Source organism: Atractosteus spatula, chromosome 2, assembly GCF_055471065.1.
Source record: "Atractosteus spatula isolate fAtrSpa1 chromosome 2, fAtrSpa1.hap1, whole genome shotgun sequence".
Lineage (NCBI taxonomy): Eukaryota > Metazoa > Chordata > Actinopteri > Semionotiformes > Lepisosteidae > Atractosteus > Atractosteus spatula.
In genome coordinates this window covers 74,664,984-74,682,031 of record NC_142707.1, presented here as the reverse complement: position 1 = coordinate 74,682,031, position 17,048 = coordinate 74,664,984, and the positions used below count along the sequence as shown (strand labels likewise).

The following is a 17,048-nucleotide window of genomic DNA, read 5'->3' as shown; positions in this document are numbered from 1 at the left end:
TGAGCATAAAGGGATTTCTCAAATGTAATGCAAATTTAATACAAATGCAATATTCAACCAATATTTTACATAATGTAATTCTATACATCTAATTTCCATAAAATCATAAAATTAGACTAGGAATACTAAATCAGTGTGAGATTGTGAGAGGCGGTGTCACTAAATTAAAAGTAATGCATTTTTACACGAATTGGCATCAACCCAACCTCTGCTAATGCAGTGCTAATGAAATGAGAAATGTTTTTTTAAGCTACATGCCTCGTCAGGCCTAATAAATCTTAAACGCTCTTGAGTTAATTGCAGATGTCTATTCAGCATAATTACCCACATGTAGAAGATTTCTTGATTACTGAAAAAAAAATGTTAAGTGTTGTGATGGGATTGGCCAGAGCCAGGGATGTCGGTTTTATTACTGCCTCTACTTGGCAGACTGTACTGAATGCCTGCCTGTTCCTCTATAGCTAATTGCTTTTTAAACTGTTTCTTACCTTTCGTAAAATAAATCATTAATGGTTTTATTAGCACTGAATATATCTTAAAGGGAGGGATGATATCTGGCGTGTGACTGCAAGAACTTTACCACTTGCCAATCTTGGTAAATTTTTACATTGGGTACAGGCTTGGAGTAAGGTGTTGCTTACAGATGGTGCTATGTGTCTTTTCAGTCATTTAAAATAATACAAGATGTGTGGTGATAGAACTGTTTGTACTCTTCGGGACGTGTTGTGGAGCTACATTACAAATGCACTAGAATCCCTGTTTGAAGGAGATGGAAGAAAGTACAACTAATCAACTTCGGTGCAGATTTCACTTGTCTACAGACTGGACATAGTTTGTTGACAGGCTTGATTCAGCCTAGAGGCAAACAGGGGAAAAAATCATTCTTGGCTGTACCAGCTGTCAGGGTTGGACTGAACAGGCTTAGCTTTTCTGAAGACAAATAAATTGTGACATAAACAAAAGCCTCCTGAAGAAGTCGCTACAACTTGAGACAAAAAAAAAATTCAGAACAATGGCTGTTGTGTGCATGATCAGAACCTATGAGAAAATGTTTTTCTTTTGTAAACACTCTCATTAGGTCTTGGTCTTCAATATAGACAATTTTTAACAACTCCTTACCTTTCTGACTAAAACTATTTGAGTAATCTGTACTGGCAAAAATAAAAAAAGCTGGCCTTTCTAAACATCAGCTACATACATCAAAAAAGCTGTAATTATCAAGCAAAACAGGTCAAAACTACATATTTTTGATAATATCTTCAAAGTTAAATATGACTAAAAACAGCATTACTGATTTAATACAAAGAGTGGAGTGGTCATTGAATTAGACTTACCAGACACTTGCCAGTGAAATCATCACAGTGATCTGAGTGACCAAAGCACTGGCAGGGTTCACAAAGCCCCTTGTACACTGTACTGTTAACCCGCCGAAAACCAGCAGCGCATAACTAGGAAAAAGGAAAGAATCACTGATGAAAAAATGGTTTCACGTGCTGTAACAGGTGAATGAGATTAGAATTTATGGACTTTATCTGTGATGACTGTTGAAATACAAACATATCTGTTTAAGTTGTTAAATAAAACATTACTTTTAAGTCTATTGGATATTGGTATCAACGTTTGGTTTATAAAGCTAACAGTTAAAGCTTAATGTAGCCTTATAGTTAGGAATGATCTATTATTCTGTAAGAACAATATACATTTTATTTTTGCTTTGTTCCAGCAAGTATAAGTAATAGAATAAGAATAATGTACATTGGATTAAAAAAACTCATCAGAAAAAATATACATTTTTAAAAAATGAAAAAATGACAGAATGAGAGAAATTATAATTAAATGCACAGAGTCAATATTTTTTGTGTGGGATGAATAAGTTATTCAATACAAGATTCGACTTTTCTCTATGTCACTCTGAAATAAAAGGGCCACATTAATATTCCCTTTAATGTTTTGTTGTACACTTCTTTTACTGTCTTGCAGTCTAAGAAAATGCAAACAGATTAAAAAAAAGACTCTTCTGGTCGATTTAGGAGACTACAGAGTGAAAATGAATCACAGCACATTTACTATATACTGTATCAAACATGTTAAGATATGAACAGTATTAGTAGGAAATGATTTTCAGAAATAATTAAACTATGTCAATTTGTAGCTACCTGGAACCAAGTTGATGAAATCCTTAGTTAATGAAAAATATTTGTCTCAAGTCACACACATCAACTCCTGTTGATGCTAAAACAATACTTATTTGATGGACCACTGATGATGCAACAGAAATGTATTAGTAACAGATGATACAGACAATGATATGCTCAAAAAATAATGTAAACATAATTTGTTGTTACAGAGAAGAGTATATTATTATAGTAGGGTATATTAAAGTTGTCTGTACATTCGAGAAATATCTGAATGATTTCTGGTCTAATGGAATACACAGAGTGAAACTCTAGTACTGCACAGCACAGACAGCAAGAAAACCTGATAAATAAAGCTACAGACAAAATATTTTTAATGAGCAAGGTTTCTGAAAAATCATCATCTGAGTAGCCTGGCAAGATTCTCAGATTACTGTCAAAAATTCACTTTGGACAAGGGAGAGGAAGAGCCAGAAATGCACAAGCAACGATTGTATGAAAGTTTGACCATTTGATTAAAAAAGGTAAGATATAGACCTTTGCAAAAAAAACTTAAAGGTCAGACAAAAACAAAACTGTACTTTAACACAACTTTTTTTAGATTTTACCAGGAAACATGATTTCAAAGAAATCTGAAAATAAATTAAAGAAAACTTCTTCATGCTCTGTGTTTTGGGAATTTTGGTTGTGGAATTCAATGGTCTTGTTTTTCTTCCTTTGTGTTGTAGAATCATAAATGAAGGCTTCTCTGTACATTTTACATTCTCATGTGCTACCAAGTACTAGAAATCTTATTGGATGGAAGTTTGTTTCCCAGAAAGATGATGACCCTAACCTTTTCCATGAAGGCTACAAAGAAATGTCTGAAAAAAAAGATTACTGATTTAGATAGGCCATCTCCGTCCCTAGACTTGAATTCCAGTGAGATGTTGTGGATTGACATGAAAGCTGCTACTGCAAGCAGAAAACCAAAATCGACTGTAGAACTAAAAAATATGGATTGAAGAGCAGGGAAAATCTCCAAAAAGATAGTGGAACTGGCTGCAAAGTACAAAAAATCACTGCCTGCTGTAGTGCATGTCAAAGCATAGCACAAAATTCAGAATTGTATCTAATAGTAACACACTATTAATAATATACTGTGTGAAATAAGCAAGGGTGTCCAAATATGTTTTGTTGAAGTATAATTTAAAAAAAAAATTAAACTTAATTTTAAGATCCTTCAATGAAACAATTGGAATTTTAAAAAATCACTTTCCTTATGGTTTTGTAACTACCCAAATACCTTTGTCTGCTACTGCATATGTAAAGGATTAACATACTTTGCTCAACAATCAAATATACATGGGCACAACTAGGAATTGCAAGGAAGTGCATCTTGGATCAAAAATAGGCAGCTATTCTTTATACAAAATTACTTCTTTACACTACATTACATACTGTACATGTTTGGAAAAAAATGTCCAGTCATGTTGTAACCGATTCTCTGCAATTTTCAAGTACCTACTGGAGGTCTGTAGTAAACTACAAATATTCAAACAGACAAGATGAACATTCCCTTATTTAATTCCATTCGTTTTACACAATCAACCAAAAATATTTTAATGAAAATGGTTATGAATATATTTTAATTGTGATTACTGTTCAATAATAATGCCTATAGTATACAGTATGTTCACCCCCTTCCAGTTATGTCCCATTATACACATTTCTTGTAAATGCAAGTGAAAATACTCAAACAAGTATTGAGTGTAGAAGAAGTTAAATGCCAACAGAAACTGAAAAGGAAATGCCAACAATATGTTGTTTTAATAAAATATGTATACATCTCACAACTGGCAACCCACTGAAGCTAAGCAGGTGTGAGCCTGGTCAGTACCTGGATGGGAGACCTCCTGGGAAAAACTAAGGTTGCTGCTGGAAGAGGTGTTAGGGGGGTCAGCAGGGGGCGCTCACCCTGCGGTCCATGTGGGTCCTAATGCCCCAGTACAGTGGCGGGGACACTATACTGTAAACAGGCGTCGTCCTTTGGAGGAGACGTAAAACCGAGGTCCTGACTCTCTGTGGTCATTAAAAATCCCACGGTGTTTCTCGAAAAGAGTAGGGGTGTAACCCCGGCGTCCTGGCCAAATTCCCATTGGCCCTTACCAATCATGGCCTCCTAATAATCCCCCTCTATGAATTGGCTTCATTACTCTGCTCTCCTCCCCACTGATAGCTTGTGTGTGGTGAGCATTCTGGCACATTATGGCTGCCGTCGCATCATCCAGGTGGGGCTGCACATTGGTGGTGGGGGAGGGGAGTCCCCATTACCTGTAAAGTGCTTTGAGTGGAGTGTCCAGAAAAGCAATTATAAGCAATTAAAGTGTAAGCAATTATTATTATTATGACATCATTTGTAATTCAACACAATGGGAAGAGGTTTCATTTTGTTTACTGCTACCACAGTGTCTCATGGCAGGGTCAGACTAAATGGTTGGCCAATGCATCCCTCAGTAGTGATATTGGAAGCTCACAGGCTACTGGCAGGTTGCAGGCAGGTTGTTCTTATACTGTATGTTCAACTTGAGGATACTTTGGCACATTCGATCCCCCTAACCCCACTGCTGAAGGAGTCAGAGTTACCTAACGACACAGACCAGACAACATCTGAATCACAGGGCTCAACCTGCATCCTAAATAAATGTCTTCCATGGCTGAGCCACCCAGATAGCCCGCCACAAATTTGCAAAGTTATTTTTGGGAGAATTCTAATCGGTTTTGTCGCTGGGACACTGACCTTTCATTGAACGGATGTGACATAGCAAATTCTTCACCCTGATAAACATTGTCACCGGCAGGGAGGATCAGCAAGGGGTGTATTGTGAAAATCACTGAGAAATATTGTGTATGCTCACGATGAAAAGTTATACCAGCCACCCATCTATGACATACAGCATGCTTTGCATCTTGTTGCAGATGCTATCTGAGAGGATTCCAGCTCTCATAGAGCCTGGACAAGCCCATGCCTTTTCACTGGTCTCAGTCTGAGTGCCTATTCAACGCAGTAGACATCCGTGGCATAACAATCGCAGTCTCATCTCGCACGAAAGCTGTTATACTGTTACAATATGGACATGTGCGTTGGGCTGTTGGAATGTGTCAGAGAAGATCGCAGGAAGGGCACCAAGGTCTCAGGACTTAGTTAATGTAGTTTCTTTAGGTCGTGGTCAATCACCACAGTTCTATAGTGTAGCAACTAAACCTCCCTGCCCAGGCCAATACTCTTTTTCAGGACCCTCTCATCAACTGGTTTGTTGTACACAAGAATTAACTTATTTTTCTGCGTGTCTGCACCACATTTGCCGAGGAACGTCAGGCCTGCTAATAAACATGATCTACACACAATCTCGATTCATCGTAAATGACAGGTTCACTGGAAGTGTTGCTCCAACAATGACATTGTTTTTTTTTTAATGATAGGCTGTTAGTTTCTTTCTGTGTTTCCTTCTTGATTTTCACCAAGCATGACAGCTTACATCACCTCATCACCTGTGCCCAATCACCTTTCTCACTAAAGAGGTTATTTACTGCAGTGCTTCTGAAACAAAGTCACTCAAACGACATCAACAAACTTTGGCAATATACAAAATCCTCATTATTTGCACTACATTTATATAATATGAATTATTATTATTGTATAATTTTATTATATTATTTTATATAATATGCACACATATATCAATGATACTGTCAGTTTCTCTTGATGCTCAGTGTACAGTATATATATATACTGTGATGCATTAAATGCAACCGATGCTATTCTTTCCAATACAGTTTTGGCTTATTTCTTATTTATGAACCATTTACAAATATTCCCATTCTTCTACATTTATAACCATCTTATGTATCATTGTGAAGAACTGAAATACACATGAATTACAACCAAAAATATTTGTGGTCAATTTCATTTCACTTAAGAAAAAAAAGCTAGGCTATTTGTACTGTACATTAAACCTATAATTAGCAGTCAAGCCTTTTTCATTAACTGAGCAAGTCATTGTCCTGATATAATAAAATGTACCTAAAACTAAACACAACACTACTGGGAACAACTTAACATAAAATCATTGTTTATTCCATATTAGTAAATTATATATATATATAATCTTTTAAACCAAAGACACTCTAACAAAAGTGAATGATTTGTTTGAGATCAACTTAATTTCACAAGTTGAATTACTTTACAAATTAAAATAAAACACATAATTGCTTTGCATATTACTGTAAGGGTGTATAGGATCTTATTCACTCAATTAAAAAGCATTTAAATCTGATCTTTGAGAAAGAAATACTGTACTCGTGCTGCCATTATTATACCATGTGTACCTTTAATATTGTTCTTCCACTTACTGTACCCGGTCCCATTTTTTTCCCTCTTGCTGGGTATAATTAATGTTCTACGAAATTAAAACCACTTGTGGTTTGGTTGTGTGAACTGATTCCCAGTCTTGAGTGATGAGAAAAACATGTCCAAAAAGTTACCTGATACTGTATCTTGATATGACATGACAATCACATGAATACACTCTGTACAGTATGTGCAACACCTATCCAATTGTCTTTGAATTTGTCTTTAAAATTACTTTCCGTAAAAGTCTGCCAACTTTTATCTTTCATGAAGATACTGAAGTTCATAAGATTGACTAAATATGAGAATACAGTACATAACACAAAGAATGTGCATGTTCTTCTGTTGTGCCTATTACAGTGCGTTTCCTGTACTGACCTCACTTTTATTGAAGTGTGAACCGGATTTATGCTTCTGCTGAGAAAGAAAAGTAAAGATATTAGAAAAAAGATTAAAGCCAAAAGGTAGCAGGAGGAGCTGAAAGATAAAAAGTTAAGAAATGTAGAGGTGAATTAGTGCTAGGAAATATTCAAGGGATTATTTATAGGACAGAAATAAACTGTTGCACTATTCCAACATATAATAGAAAGAAAGGATAAGAGAATATGTTTCTACATAACTGTTCTAAAATTCATATAACCGTTTCTTTTAGGAAATATGCATTAAGTACATCAGAAAACATAAGAGTTTTAAAAAAGCTCTGTCATTAATAATGCAATAAAAAGATTGAGCCATCTATGAAGATTCTAGAACAGGGGTATTCAACCATGACCCAGGCATTCCCATGCCATTACAGGACATTGAACCTTCCAATAAATGAAGTATCGAATTGATCTTTAATTGCTTAATTAACCAAGCTGCTACAGATCATTTTGATTAACACGTGGAGCAGAAGACTTGCAGTGCCATTGAATAATCCAGGTGCTAAGATTTAACAATGTTTTTGGATCAGAATATTGAGACAAAAAATCAGTCTGTGTTTTTTTAATCAGAAAATCTTTCATATTTCTTTTTCTAAATGTCAGAATACTGTTTAATCTGAGTAAGGTAGGATAAGAGTTTGATGTCACCTTTCTAAAACAGGTCAAGTGATTGAATTCTAGACATTAAATAGCATCTAGTAATGTGGTGTGAAATATAGTGTCTGCTGCGAGTTGAAGGATTACCTCAGACCTTTAGAAAACTAGTGCGTATCTGCTTAGTTTATAACCACTGCACCTTTAATCAAAGTGCTCATAGAGAGCCCATCTGCGTCATACAACGGCTTCTGGCAGTAGAGACAATATTTTATTTTAAAATAAGCCAAAATAAACTTCCAAGAGTAAAATACACACAGGAGGTAATTTAAACGTTTTAACTTTTTTTTACATTGCAAAATTGTGAAAACACAATTCTGCGAGAGAAAATGATTGTTGCACACAATAATAATTATAATATAATAAAGGTTAATTTATTTTGCTTGACTGGTAGTGTCATTGGTAGTGTTTTAAAGGTACATGTACAGTACTCTACCTCTCAGGTACAGCACTCTGCATTTAAATACTTTTTGCTCTCCTTAAAAGTATGTATTGTGTATCTGCCATGAACAAGCACAAAGAAAATCTAAGTGGGTATATTCTGCATTAGCATCTGACCTTTTACTACAGTGTTTTGATGGCAAAACACTACTACCTCTTGCAGAGGTATTGACTTCAGGTTCAGCTGTTTATGCAAAATGCTAAAGAACCTAATTCACACCAGTTAAGGTGCCATTACCTTCTAGGCTTCTTGAACTATATTTAAGCAACTTGAGAGTTGTATATTTTTGTGTTGGGGGAGTGCAGGGAGTAATTCTGTTTTTCAAAAATTGAATGATAGTAAAAAAATAACAATAATATCTCTTATTAAATGTGTTTGCCCCTAATTGTAACCAATTACCTCCTTTTCAACCAGACCGCTGCCCACTAGTTAGACTGTCAATGGTCTGGCATTTGTTTATAACTTAGAATTGAACTTAAGTTTTTTTTTCTTCTATTGTTGCCTTTCAGTTATTCCATTCCCTACCCTTCAAAATGTCATCTGCCAATCTTTGGATTATGGTACTAAATGATGCATAAAAAATAAAGTACAATATTGCACGAAATGTAACATGCTAAAAAATTTTTTAATACATTTTAAAGGTACAGTAGCATGTGATGAGCTGCCTCTCTCCAGTAAGTCATTTTGCATCGGGTTTAGATGAAAAATGTTACATACTGAAGATACTGTTTATAGAACCTTAGAAGTTGGGTGCAAAACAAATAAGGATTACAAATATATATAGTATATAAATATAAAATATTGGTGACTTCTAAATTAGGTTTAAACAATATAAAAACTGCATTGTTTTTCTTTGTTGCATGACTTTCCAAAAATACAGTTTCCTTTTAATACATCATGTTGTTAGATTGCAGCATCTATTCAACCTTTAACATTCCCATCACACCCGTGGAAGTTAAATGGTGGCTATAGTAATGTACCTTCTTGGTGCTGTATGTTGATCCTTATCAATCCAAAAAACCTGAAATAAGATATGGCATTCACTTACTTCACAGGACGTGCCGCTGTACCCAGGAGGACAGAGACACATTTCAACAGCTGATGCCACAGGTCCACTTCTTGAATATGGAGTGGCCACTTCAAGACTGACAGAACTTAGCCTAAAAGAAAATCAAACAAAATAATGTATGTACTTGTTACATAAGTAAATGCACTACTGATATATTTTTAGAGAGAAGGAGGGAGAGTAAAATTTTAAGAACAGCTTGCAACAGGCAGGCTAGCATCATACAGAATATTAATACTGAAACGCTTTAATTCATTTATAAAATACTCAAGCTACAAAGACGGGGTCATATTTTGTGAGAAATGAAAAATGTATTTGAAACCTTACTACACTGACCAAACTCAATAACACATTATAATACAAATATTTGTTTCCATTGTCAATAACATTGCATAACGATTTCTGCAGAGAGTATCCAGAAACTATACCAGTACACAACATAGTGGTATTTGTAAATAAAAGTAATACCACACAGTATTGAAACTAGAAGCTAGCTGTTAATTGCACACAATTATGCATACATGAATTTGCCAAATACAAACTGATTGACTCCCCAAGTCAAATGCAACCAAATGACGTATCTGGATGAGTCTCGGCATCAGTATTGTTTACACAGATACATACAATTCATGTTAAATACAATCCGATATGTGAAATAAGGGAGTGTGTCTGTTACATGCTTTGAACTGGTTTTGTATTATGGGAGGACCTCGTGTGAGCTGTTCATACAATTAAACCCTCAAATGTCAATGACTTGAAGCAGTTCTATAATGAAGAATGGGCCAACACTCACAAAAGCCATAAAAGCCTTCCTGTTACAGGAAGTGTCTATGTGAAGGCATTGCTGCTCAAGGAGGTTTCACCATTCATTCAATCTGAGGGGTTCACATACTTATTCACTCGAGGACATTAACTGTGGGGTCATTTGGTTAATTAAATTATCCAAATATGTCTTTGTGCTATATGTTTAACCAAGATATCTTCATATTTTGTTTCACTCCCATGAAGATTTAATACCTTTTTATGTCTAAAACTTACGAGAATACTGATCACCCAAAGCAATAAATTAACTCTTAAAAGCTATTTCCTTAATTTCTCCTAAATTTTAAAAAGTAATCTCTTACACAAGCAGATGTAACTGCAAAAATCTCAAAGTAACATTCCCAAATATTGAATATTTTTGTAAAGCTATACTGCATATACTGTACATACACAAATGTTTCCTCTTTGTTTTCTATTATAAGAATTCCAATTTACATGTACAGTACATACAGAAATAAACTCCTCTACTCTATTCTGAACTCTATCCTATTTCTTTAAGTTAAATGCTTGTCCCTTTCCAGTAAAGGCTGTGTATTTCCAGATTTGTATGAGTATAGGCCTTCTATCATTAAAGAAATACCAACTGCACTTTGGTTTCTATTATTTGTATTTCTGTAAATATATGTGTAAATTAATCCAGTACTTTTCTATACATTTATTGTACATATGAAGTGAATTTGTATCTTCTTAGATGATAATCCAGAAACCCATACAAACTGATATTGTAACCTTGAGAAAGAAAGATGAGTGAATAATTAAAATAAGAAGAAAAATGAGAAGCATGCAGAAACGTGGAAGCATTTACATTTTTTATAAAGAAAAAAAGATAAAAATGCTAATAATAATGTTAGCAATAATGATGTAATATGATTGTGCTATTCTCCAGGACATCTAAAATCAGTTTAATTACTCGATTTTCACTCTGTACCTATAGATGGCGCTGTTTCCATTGGTGTAGGAGGCTCTAATGAGAAGACGAGTCACATTTGTTAGAACCATCATGAAATCCTTCTTACTGACAGGCAAGCCTGTTTTGTAATGTTGAAAATCTTCAGGGTGCAGCACAATTACTTTCCTGCTTTTTCCAAATGGGTACAGCTGGATTCCAAATTGGCTGTCAATAATTTTTATCCCATTGCCCTACATAAAAAAAAACAGACATATTTTAGAACATACTTCATTTTTATTAGCTGTTTCATGTTATGGTACTGTATTCATATATGTAGAAATCCTGCAAAATATTAACTTGTTAACTGAAATTACAGCAATATTGCAGAGTGAAAGTACATAGATGCATATTTATGACCAAATAAGTATAAAAATAGAAAAAGTTGAATAAATCATTACACCGAACACAATTCTAGTCCTGGTGAGGTTGAGATTAATGAATGGGTAATTCATGTTCAGTGCTTCCCTTCCGCAACACACATACTGTAGTAATGTCACCTATAAAATTCCCTCTAGTCAATCATGTTGGTAATTGCCTGGAAATAGAGAAACTGCCTCAAAACCATTGCATTATTAACAAAGCAATGTCTCTGTGGCAGAATTTCTCTCATGTTATAAGCTATTTCAGCTATTGCTGTTTACTGTATATTAATTTATAATGGTTTGGGAAATACTGTGAATGTATTTTAGCATTAAACCCTTAAATGTCAAATAGATCATTATCATTTGATTATGTAAAATACATTTTAACATCTGTACAATTTCAGAAGAAATTGATTCAGTCAAGAATAAATATCATTCAGAAAAATAACATATAATATATAACATAACATAATAAAATGATAATGTAAATTCTGAAGCAAAGATCTTTAATAAACAGATAATATGTACATTCAAGAAGGTTCTGTCACCTTGACAGAACGTCCGCAGGTGGTGAGGGTGGGCACCAACATATCCTCTACCCTGACTCAAAACACTGGAGCCCCCCAAGGCTGTGTGCTTAGTCCTGTCCTCTACTCCTTATTTACCCATGACTGTGTCACCAGGCATAACTCAAACTCCATCATCAAGTTTGCGGACGATACAACAGTCATTGGCCTGATCACAGATGGTGAAGAGTCTGCATACATGGAGGAGGTTGAAACCCTGGCAGTATGGTGCCAGGAGAACAACCTCTCTCTGAGCATCAGTAAGATTAAGGAGATGATTGTGGACTATAGGAAACACCAGGGAGGAGATCACACACCTATCTACATCAATGGGACTGCAGTGGAGAGGGTCAGCAGCTTTAAGTTCCTGGGAGTTAACATCTCAGAGGACTTAACCTGGACCCACCACACCAACACCGTGGTCAAGACAGCACGGCAGCGCCTGTTCTTTCTCCGTAGGTTAAAGAGGTTTGGCATGCCATCACATATCCAGGCCAACTTCTACAGGTGCACTATTGAGAGCATCCTGACTGGTTGCATCTCTGCCTGGTGTGGGAGCTGCTCCGCCCGGGATCGCAAAGTACTGCAGAGGGTGGTGAAGTTAGCGCAGCTCATTACCGGCTGTGAGCTACCAAACATCCAGGATATCTACTCAGCTAGATGTCTGAAGAAGGCCAGGTCCATTCTCAAGGACCCCAGTCATCCCAGTCACAAACTGTTTTCCCTCCTACCGTCCGGTAAATGGTACCAAAGCATTCGGTCCAAGTCCAACAGATTATGGAACAGCTTCTACCTCCAGGCAATAAGACTGCTAAATAGCCAACCTGCAGAAAATCACTTGGAATGGCTACATGGACACACAGTTTTCACTGTATTCAGCATAACCGCACTACTTGTATATATTGCATACACCATGGACACATAGCAGCTCTACTCATATTGAGTTTTATTTCGTTTCTATTACATCTATTATTATGTAACCTTATTTTCATTTTTGTGATTTTTGTGAATCACTGCACGCTGTATTGTTGTGCATTTGATAAATAAACTTTGATTTGATTTGATTCAAACAGCACCTCAAAAGTACCCTATTGATACTGTATGTGTCAGCTATGATCTAATGTATACTTAACTACTCATCTGGGGGAATCCTTCAATGAATTTACATGTCCTATTGGCAGGCTGTGCGAAAATCAATAAAAGGAATATGAAGATCAAAGCACATACATCATAACTTTTCCAGATGTTATTGCCATTGTGGAATCATGCAGTACAGGAAGTCTCGAAAGTACAACCAGTTTGTGTTCCAAAAGCATGCTGGCAAGCTGGTTGTTCAGAACTCGGAAAGCATTTTCTCATGTTACAAATGGTAGCTGGCTGCTTAGGCTTGTATAAAAGGGCCAATTTAATAAATACATGGGGATAAATTAGGTATAATATAATATACATTTGCACAGGAAGTACGGTGGCACAGTGGTCAGCTGGGGCCCTGGGTTCAATTCCAGACCTATCTGTATGGAGTTTGTATGACTTCCCTGCATTCATGTGGGTTTCCAGGTACTCCGATTTCCTCCCACAGTCCAAAAATATACTGGTAGATTGATTGGCTTCTGGGAAAATTAGCCCTGGTGTGTGTGCATGTCTATCTGCCATTCAATAGACTGGCGTCCCATCCAGGATGTACCCTGCATTGCACCCATTGCTTGCTGGGATACAGTAGGTCCCAGCTCCCCTCTGACCTTGAATTTGAAGAAGTGGTCAGAAAATGGATGGATGGATTACACATTTGCAATGAAAACAGAACAGAAAACAATGGGGAAGCATACTGATGGTAGCTGTTACAAATGGGCATGTTTTTTTTTAAAGGTAAAAGTTTAAATAATCCTCTAATACAAAATTAAAACATAAGAGAACTTCTGATTTCTTTGCACAGCATAGTGAGATTGGAGCAAAGAAGAGTCACAAACTCAAGAGACAAATATTTGTTTGCAACACATTTGCAAAAACCTATTTGCAAGGAGGGTGAGTGCTGGTTCCCTTTGGATTCTACATTCCAAAGCTACCCTCACTCGTCTCCTCAAATAAAGACCTATCTTACTGCAAATTTCAAGAAACATGGCAACCTTAGGAGGCAATGCATCTTTCTAAACAAGAAAAGACCTTCCACAGTCTATATGCAAATCTGATTATATGCAAGAGAGATGTTGCTCTCATAGACAAAAATAAAAAAAAAATTAATTTAAAAAAGAGATGTTGCTTGGAGAATGAGATGTTCTGCCTCAACAATAAGCAGACTGGTCCAGAGAAACAAAGAAACTGGGAGGCAGAGGGTCACTGTAGATGCCAAAGACTCCAAAACAGTATGATCCATGCACATAATTGTTGTCAGACTGGAGGGACTACAGAAGGAGAAATTTGATGGAAGAAACAATCCTCATATGAGCAGAATGACTGCATGAAAATCATGGATGTGCTCGAAGACTATTCAAGACTCCAAAACTGTGGGTAGAAAACATTTGAAATGGTGGTGGAGACTGTAGCCAATCATTTCACCAATGAGTGCTACTTTAGCCTTAATATATTGTATGGTACCCAACAGAAAACAGAACCTGTAGCAATGTCATAGTAAATGCTGGCAGTTATATTGTTTAATCCATTCAGCCAAGCCAAAAAGCTCTGATGAAATGGGGAACCTGTATTTCTCAAAACAAGCAACAAGTTTCTGAGGTACAATGAAAAGTTTAAGTGAATATCTCATTGGTCACTTAAAAAATGTTAGAAAAATACATAGGGTAAGGTGTAATGCAGCACACAAGAACCCTTTTGGTGCAGACAGAGGACAATCTTATGCTTAATGATACATTGACAAAGTCCTTCAGCCAAGTTTTTCCATGCCTGTAAGCCAATCGAAGACTATCAAATTCCCAGCAAGACAATGTAAGATCACACAGTGGCAGGACTATGATTGCACAGTTACAGAAAAAAAAGCTGATGTCATTTTACTTATTGTTTTATATCTATGTTTAAAATATTTGATTAAATCCATTAGACCTGGGTGTTGCAATTCATTTGTGCACTGGTATAAATAGCAGAGACCAAAGAAATAGATTTCGAACCTTTCCAATCTTTCTTTAACCCATGTGAGTTATATAGCAACAAGAATACTTTTTGATTAAAAAAGAGATCTGTCTGATTGCATGTAAAATGTAAGGCTGCAGAAAAGGAAATGACAATTGTGCTTTTGGAAATCATATAAAAATGTGCTCCTTCAAGACTTTTGCCAGCAGTTTCCAATCTATATTCCTGTCCTTCTTTTGATGTGGGAGGAAAACTGATGGGAATTGAAATAAATGTCACTCACTGGTGATTTGTGAGTACCTAGTGGTGAATGGTGTGAATACTTTATTTTTTAAATATGCATTCCTTTCAGAAGATGTTTTGCTGTCAATGTGAGGCGAATAGCACCGTATTCACAAATCCAAACACTATTTATTTAATAAAATATATATTTAGCTACAGACATTTCTTCATTTCTTTGTTAAAATGATCAGATGTAAGTCTTTCAAGCAAATAATTTATTTTCTCACATTAAAAAGAAACCTGTTTTAAACTATAATTAAGTAATGTAGTCCACCAAATCTATTAGAGCAATTACCTAGGTGAGGGGGCCCATTGTGTTTTTACTGTATGTAACATTCATTGAAGGGAAACGAAATGCACTTGAAGGTTATTATTGAAAGTTTTATTTTCTTAAGAGTGCTTTGAAGTGAAATAAATGAGGTAAAAACAGTACATGGAAAAACAGGAAAACTATTTAAAATCCAGAAACCTATGTTAAAGAGATAACAGCACAATTTGCACTTCCAGTCAACATGAAGCAAAATAATTCAGACGAGAAAGAGATGCATACTGTTTCTTTAAAGAAGAACAAAGTATATTATTGAAGTCACAAATTTATGAATGCTTAGTCCTGCTAGAAATTCACCCCTAAGTATGATGATTCACATCAATAAGCTTTGACCTTTTCTGAAGGGGATATCCATATGTACAACGTTAACAATAACTCCCTTTTAAAGATTTAAATTATCTTTAACAGAGAATTTTGCCTTGTCACTGTCCAGGGACCTGGGGACGTGGAAAAATCTAACTGAAAGCAAAGCTGAATCTATCTGTTAAAGCTCTGTTAATGGCAAACAGCTGTTCAGGAACTGGCTTTAGAGCACCACTGGATCACAGCTGCAAGCAACTGGCGGCATAAATAAAACCAGACAAATTAGTCAGACGTCTGATTCAAACTTGAAACAACTTGATACTTGGCCATATACGTTTGAATCAGCTGGTGATAAAGATGCTGAACACATTAAAAGTGGAAAGAACTAATGTCAGTTTACTGTTTTCTGTATAAATCTAGTCACTGTTAGAACTGATTAATAGTACTTTATTCAAGTTCTTTAGTGATTTGGTTATAATGTTATAAGATCATAATATTCATCTGCTGGTCATTAATTTTGGAAAGTTGAAACACAGATCCTCAAGTTATATGCACCAAAGTTCACATTTGCAGGGTTTCTAAAAATGTAAACAGGCCCTCTGGTTTTCTGTGATTTTTTTCCAATAACAATATCAAACCCTAATGTTTAATCTATTTTGTATTTTATCTGGCAATACACCATATGCACAGCAAATTTGTGCTTAAGACATATTTGTCGACAGATCTCTCAATCATACAATAGCTGAAATAAAAACAAAGATAAAATTAGAAAAAGTCCTAAATTGAAGGAATAAAATGTGAAACTAATTTGAGAATGATAAAAAAATGAAATCTATAATCTGAGTGCCAGTTGCACACAAGGTATGTCTATCAGTGGTTCAACTGAGACTCAAATAGATTAAGAACAACTAACAGGGTTCATATGAACATAATTCTGTGGTTTTATTTAACACCACCCAACTAGTTCAAAATAAATTTAAAGTGAAAACAAAAAGTCTCCAAAAATAGGAAGCGCTCAACATATATTGTTCAAATTAATATATTAACTGAACAAAAAAGGGCAAGACTTTAGAACAAGAGAAATCTGTACTATTGACATACAGCATGTTGAGTGCTAGAAAATGCCTGGCACATGCCTTTAGTAAAACGTGTAGGGCTTATTAAATATGTATTACCATTGAAAGACAGCCTTCATAGCAGGGATATCCTGCATCTACTACTGGTATATAATTTATATATAACTAATGCA

At 35.5% G+C, this 17,048-nt stretch overlaps 1 protein-coding gene across 1 annotated transcript in view; it reads right to left on the bottom strand.

The window, feature by feature from the left end:
- Positions 1-17,048, bottom strand: part of lama2 (laminin, alpha 2) — a 203,039-nt gene that overhangs the window by 83,157 nt on the left and 102,834 nt on the right. Inside the window, exons 14-16 of the mRNA XM_088909270.1 lie at positions 10,860-11,071; positions 9,092-9,203; positions 1,335-1,448 (exon numbers count right to left, since the gene is read on the bottom strand). Coding sequence (XP_088765396.1) covers positions 1,335-1,448; positions 9,092-9,203; positions 10,860-11,071 — 438 coding nt within the window. The remainder of the gene's footprint in view (positions 1-1,334; positions 1,449-9,091; positions 9,204-10,859; positions 11,072-17,048) is intronic.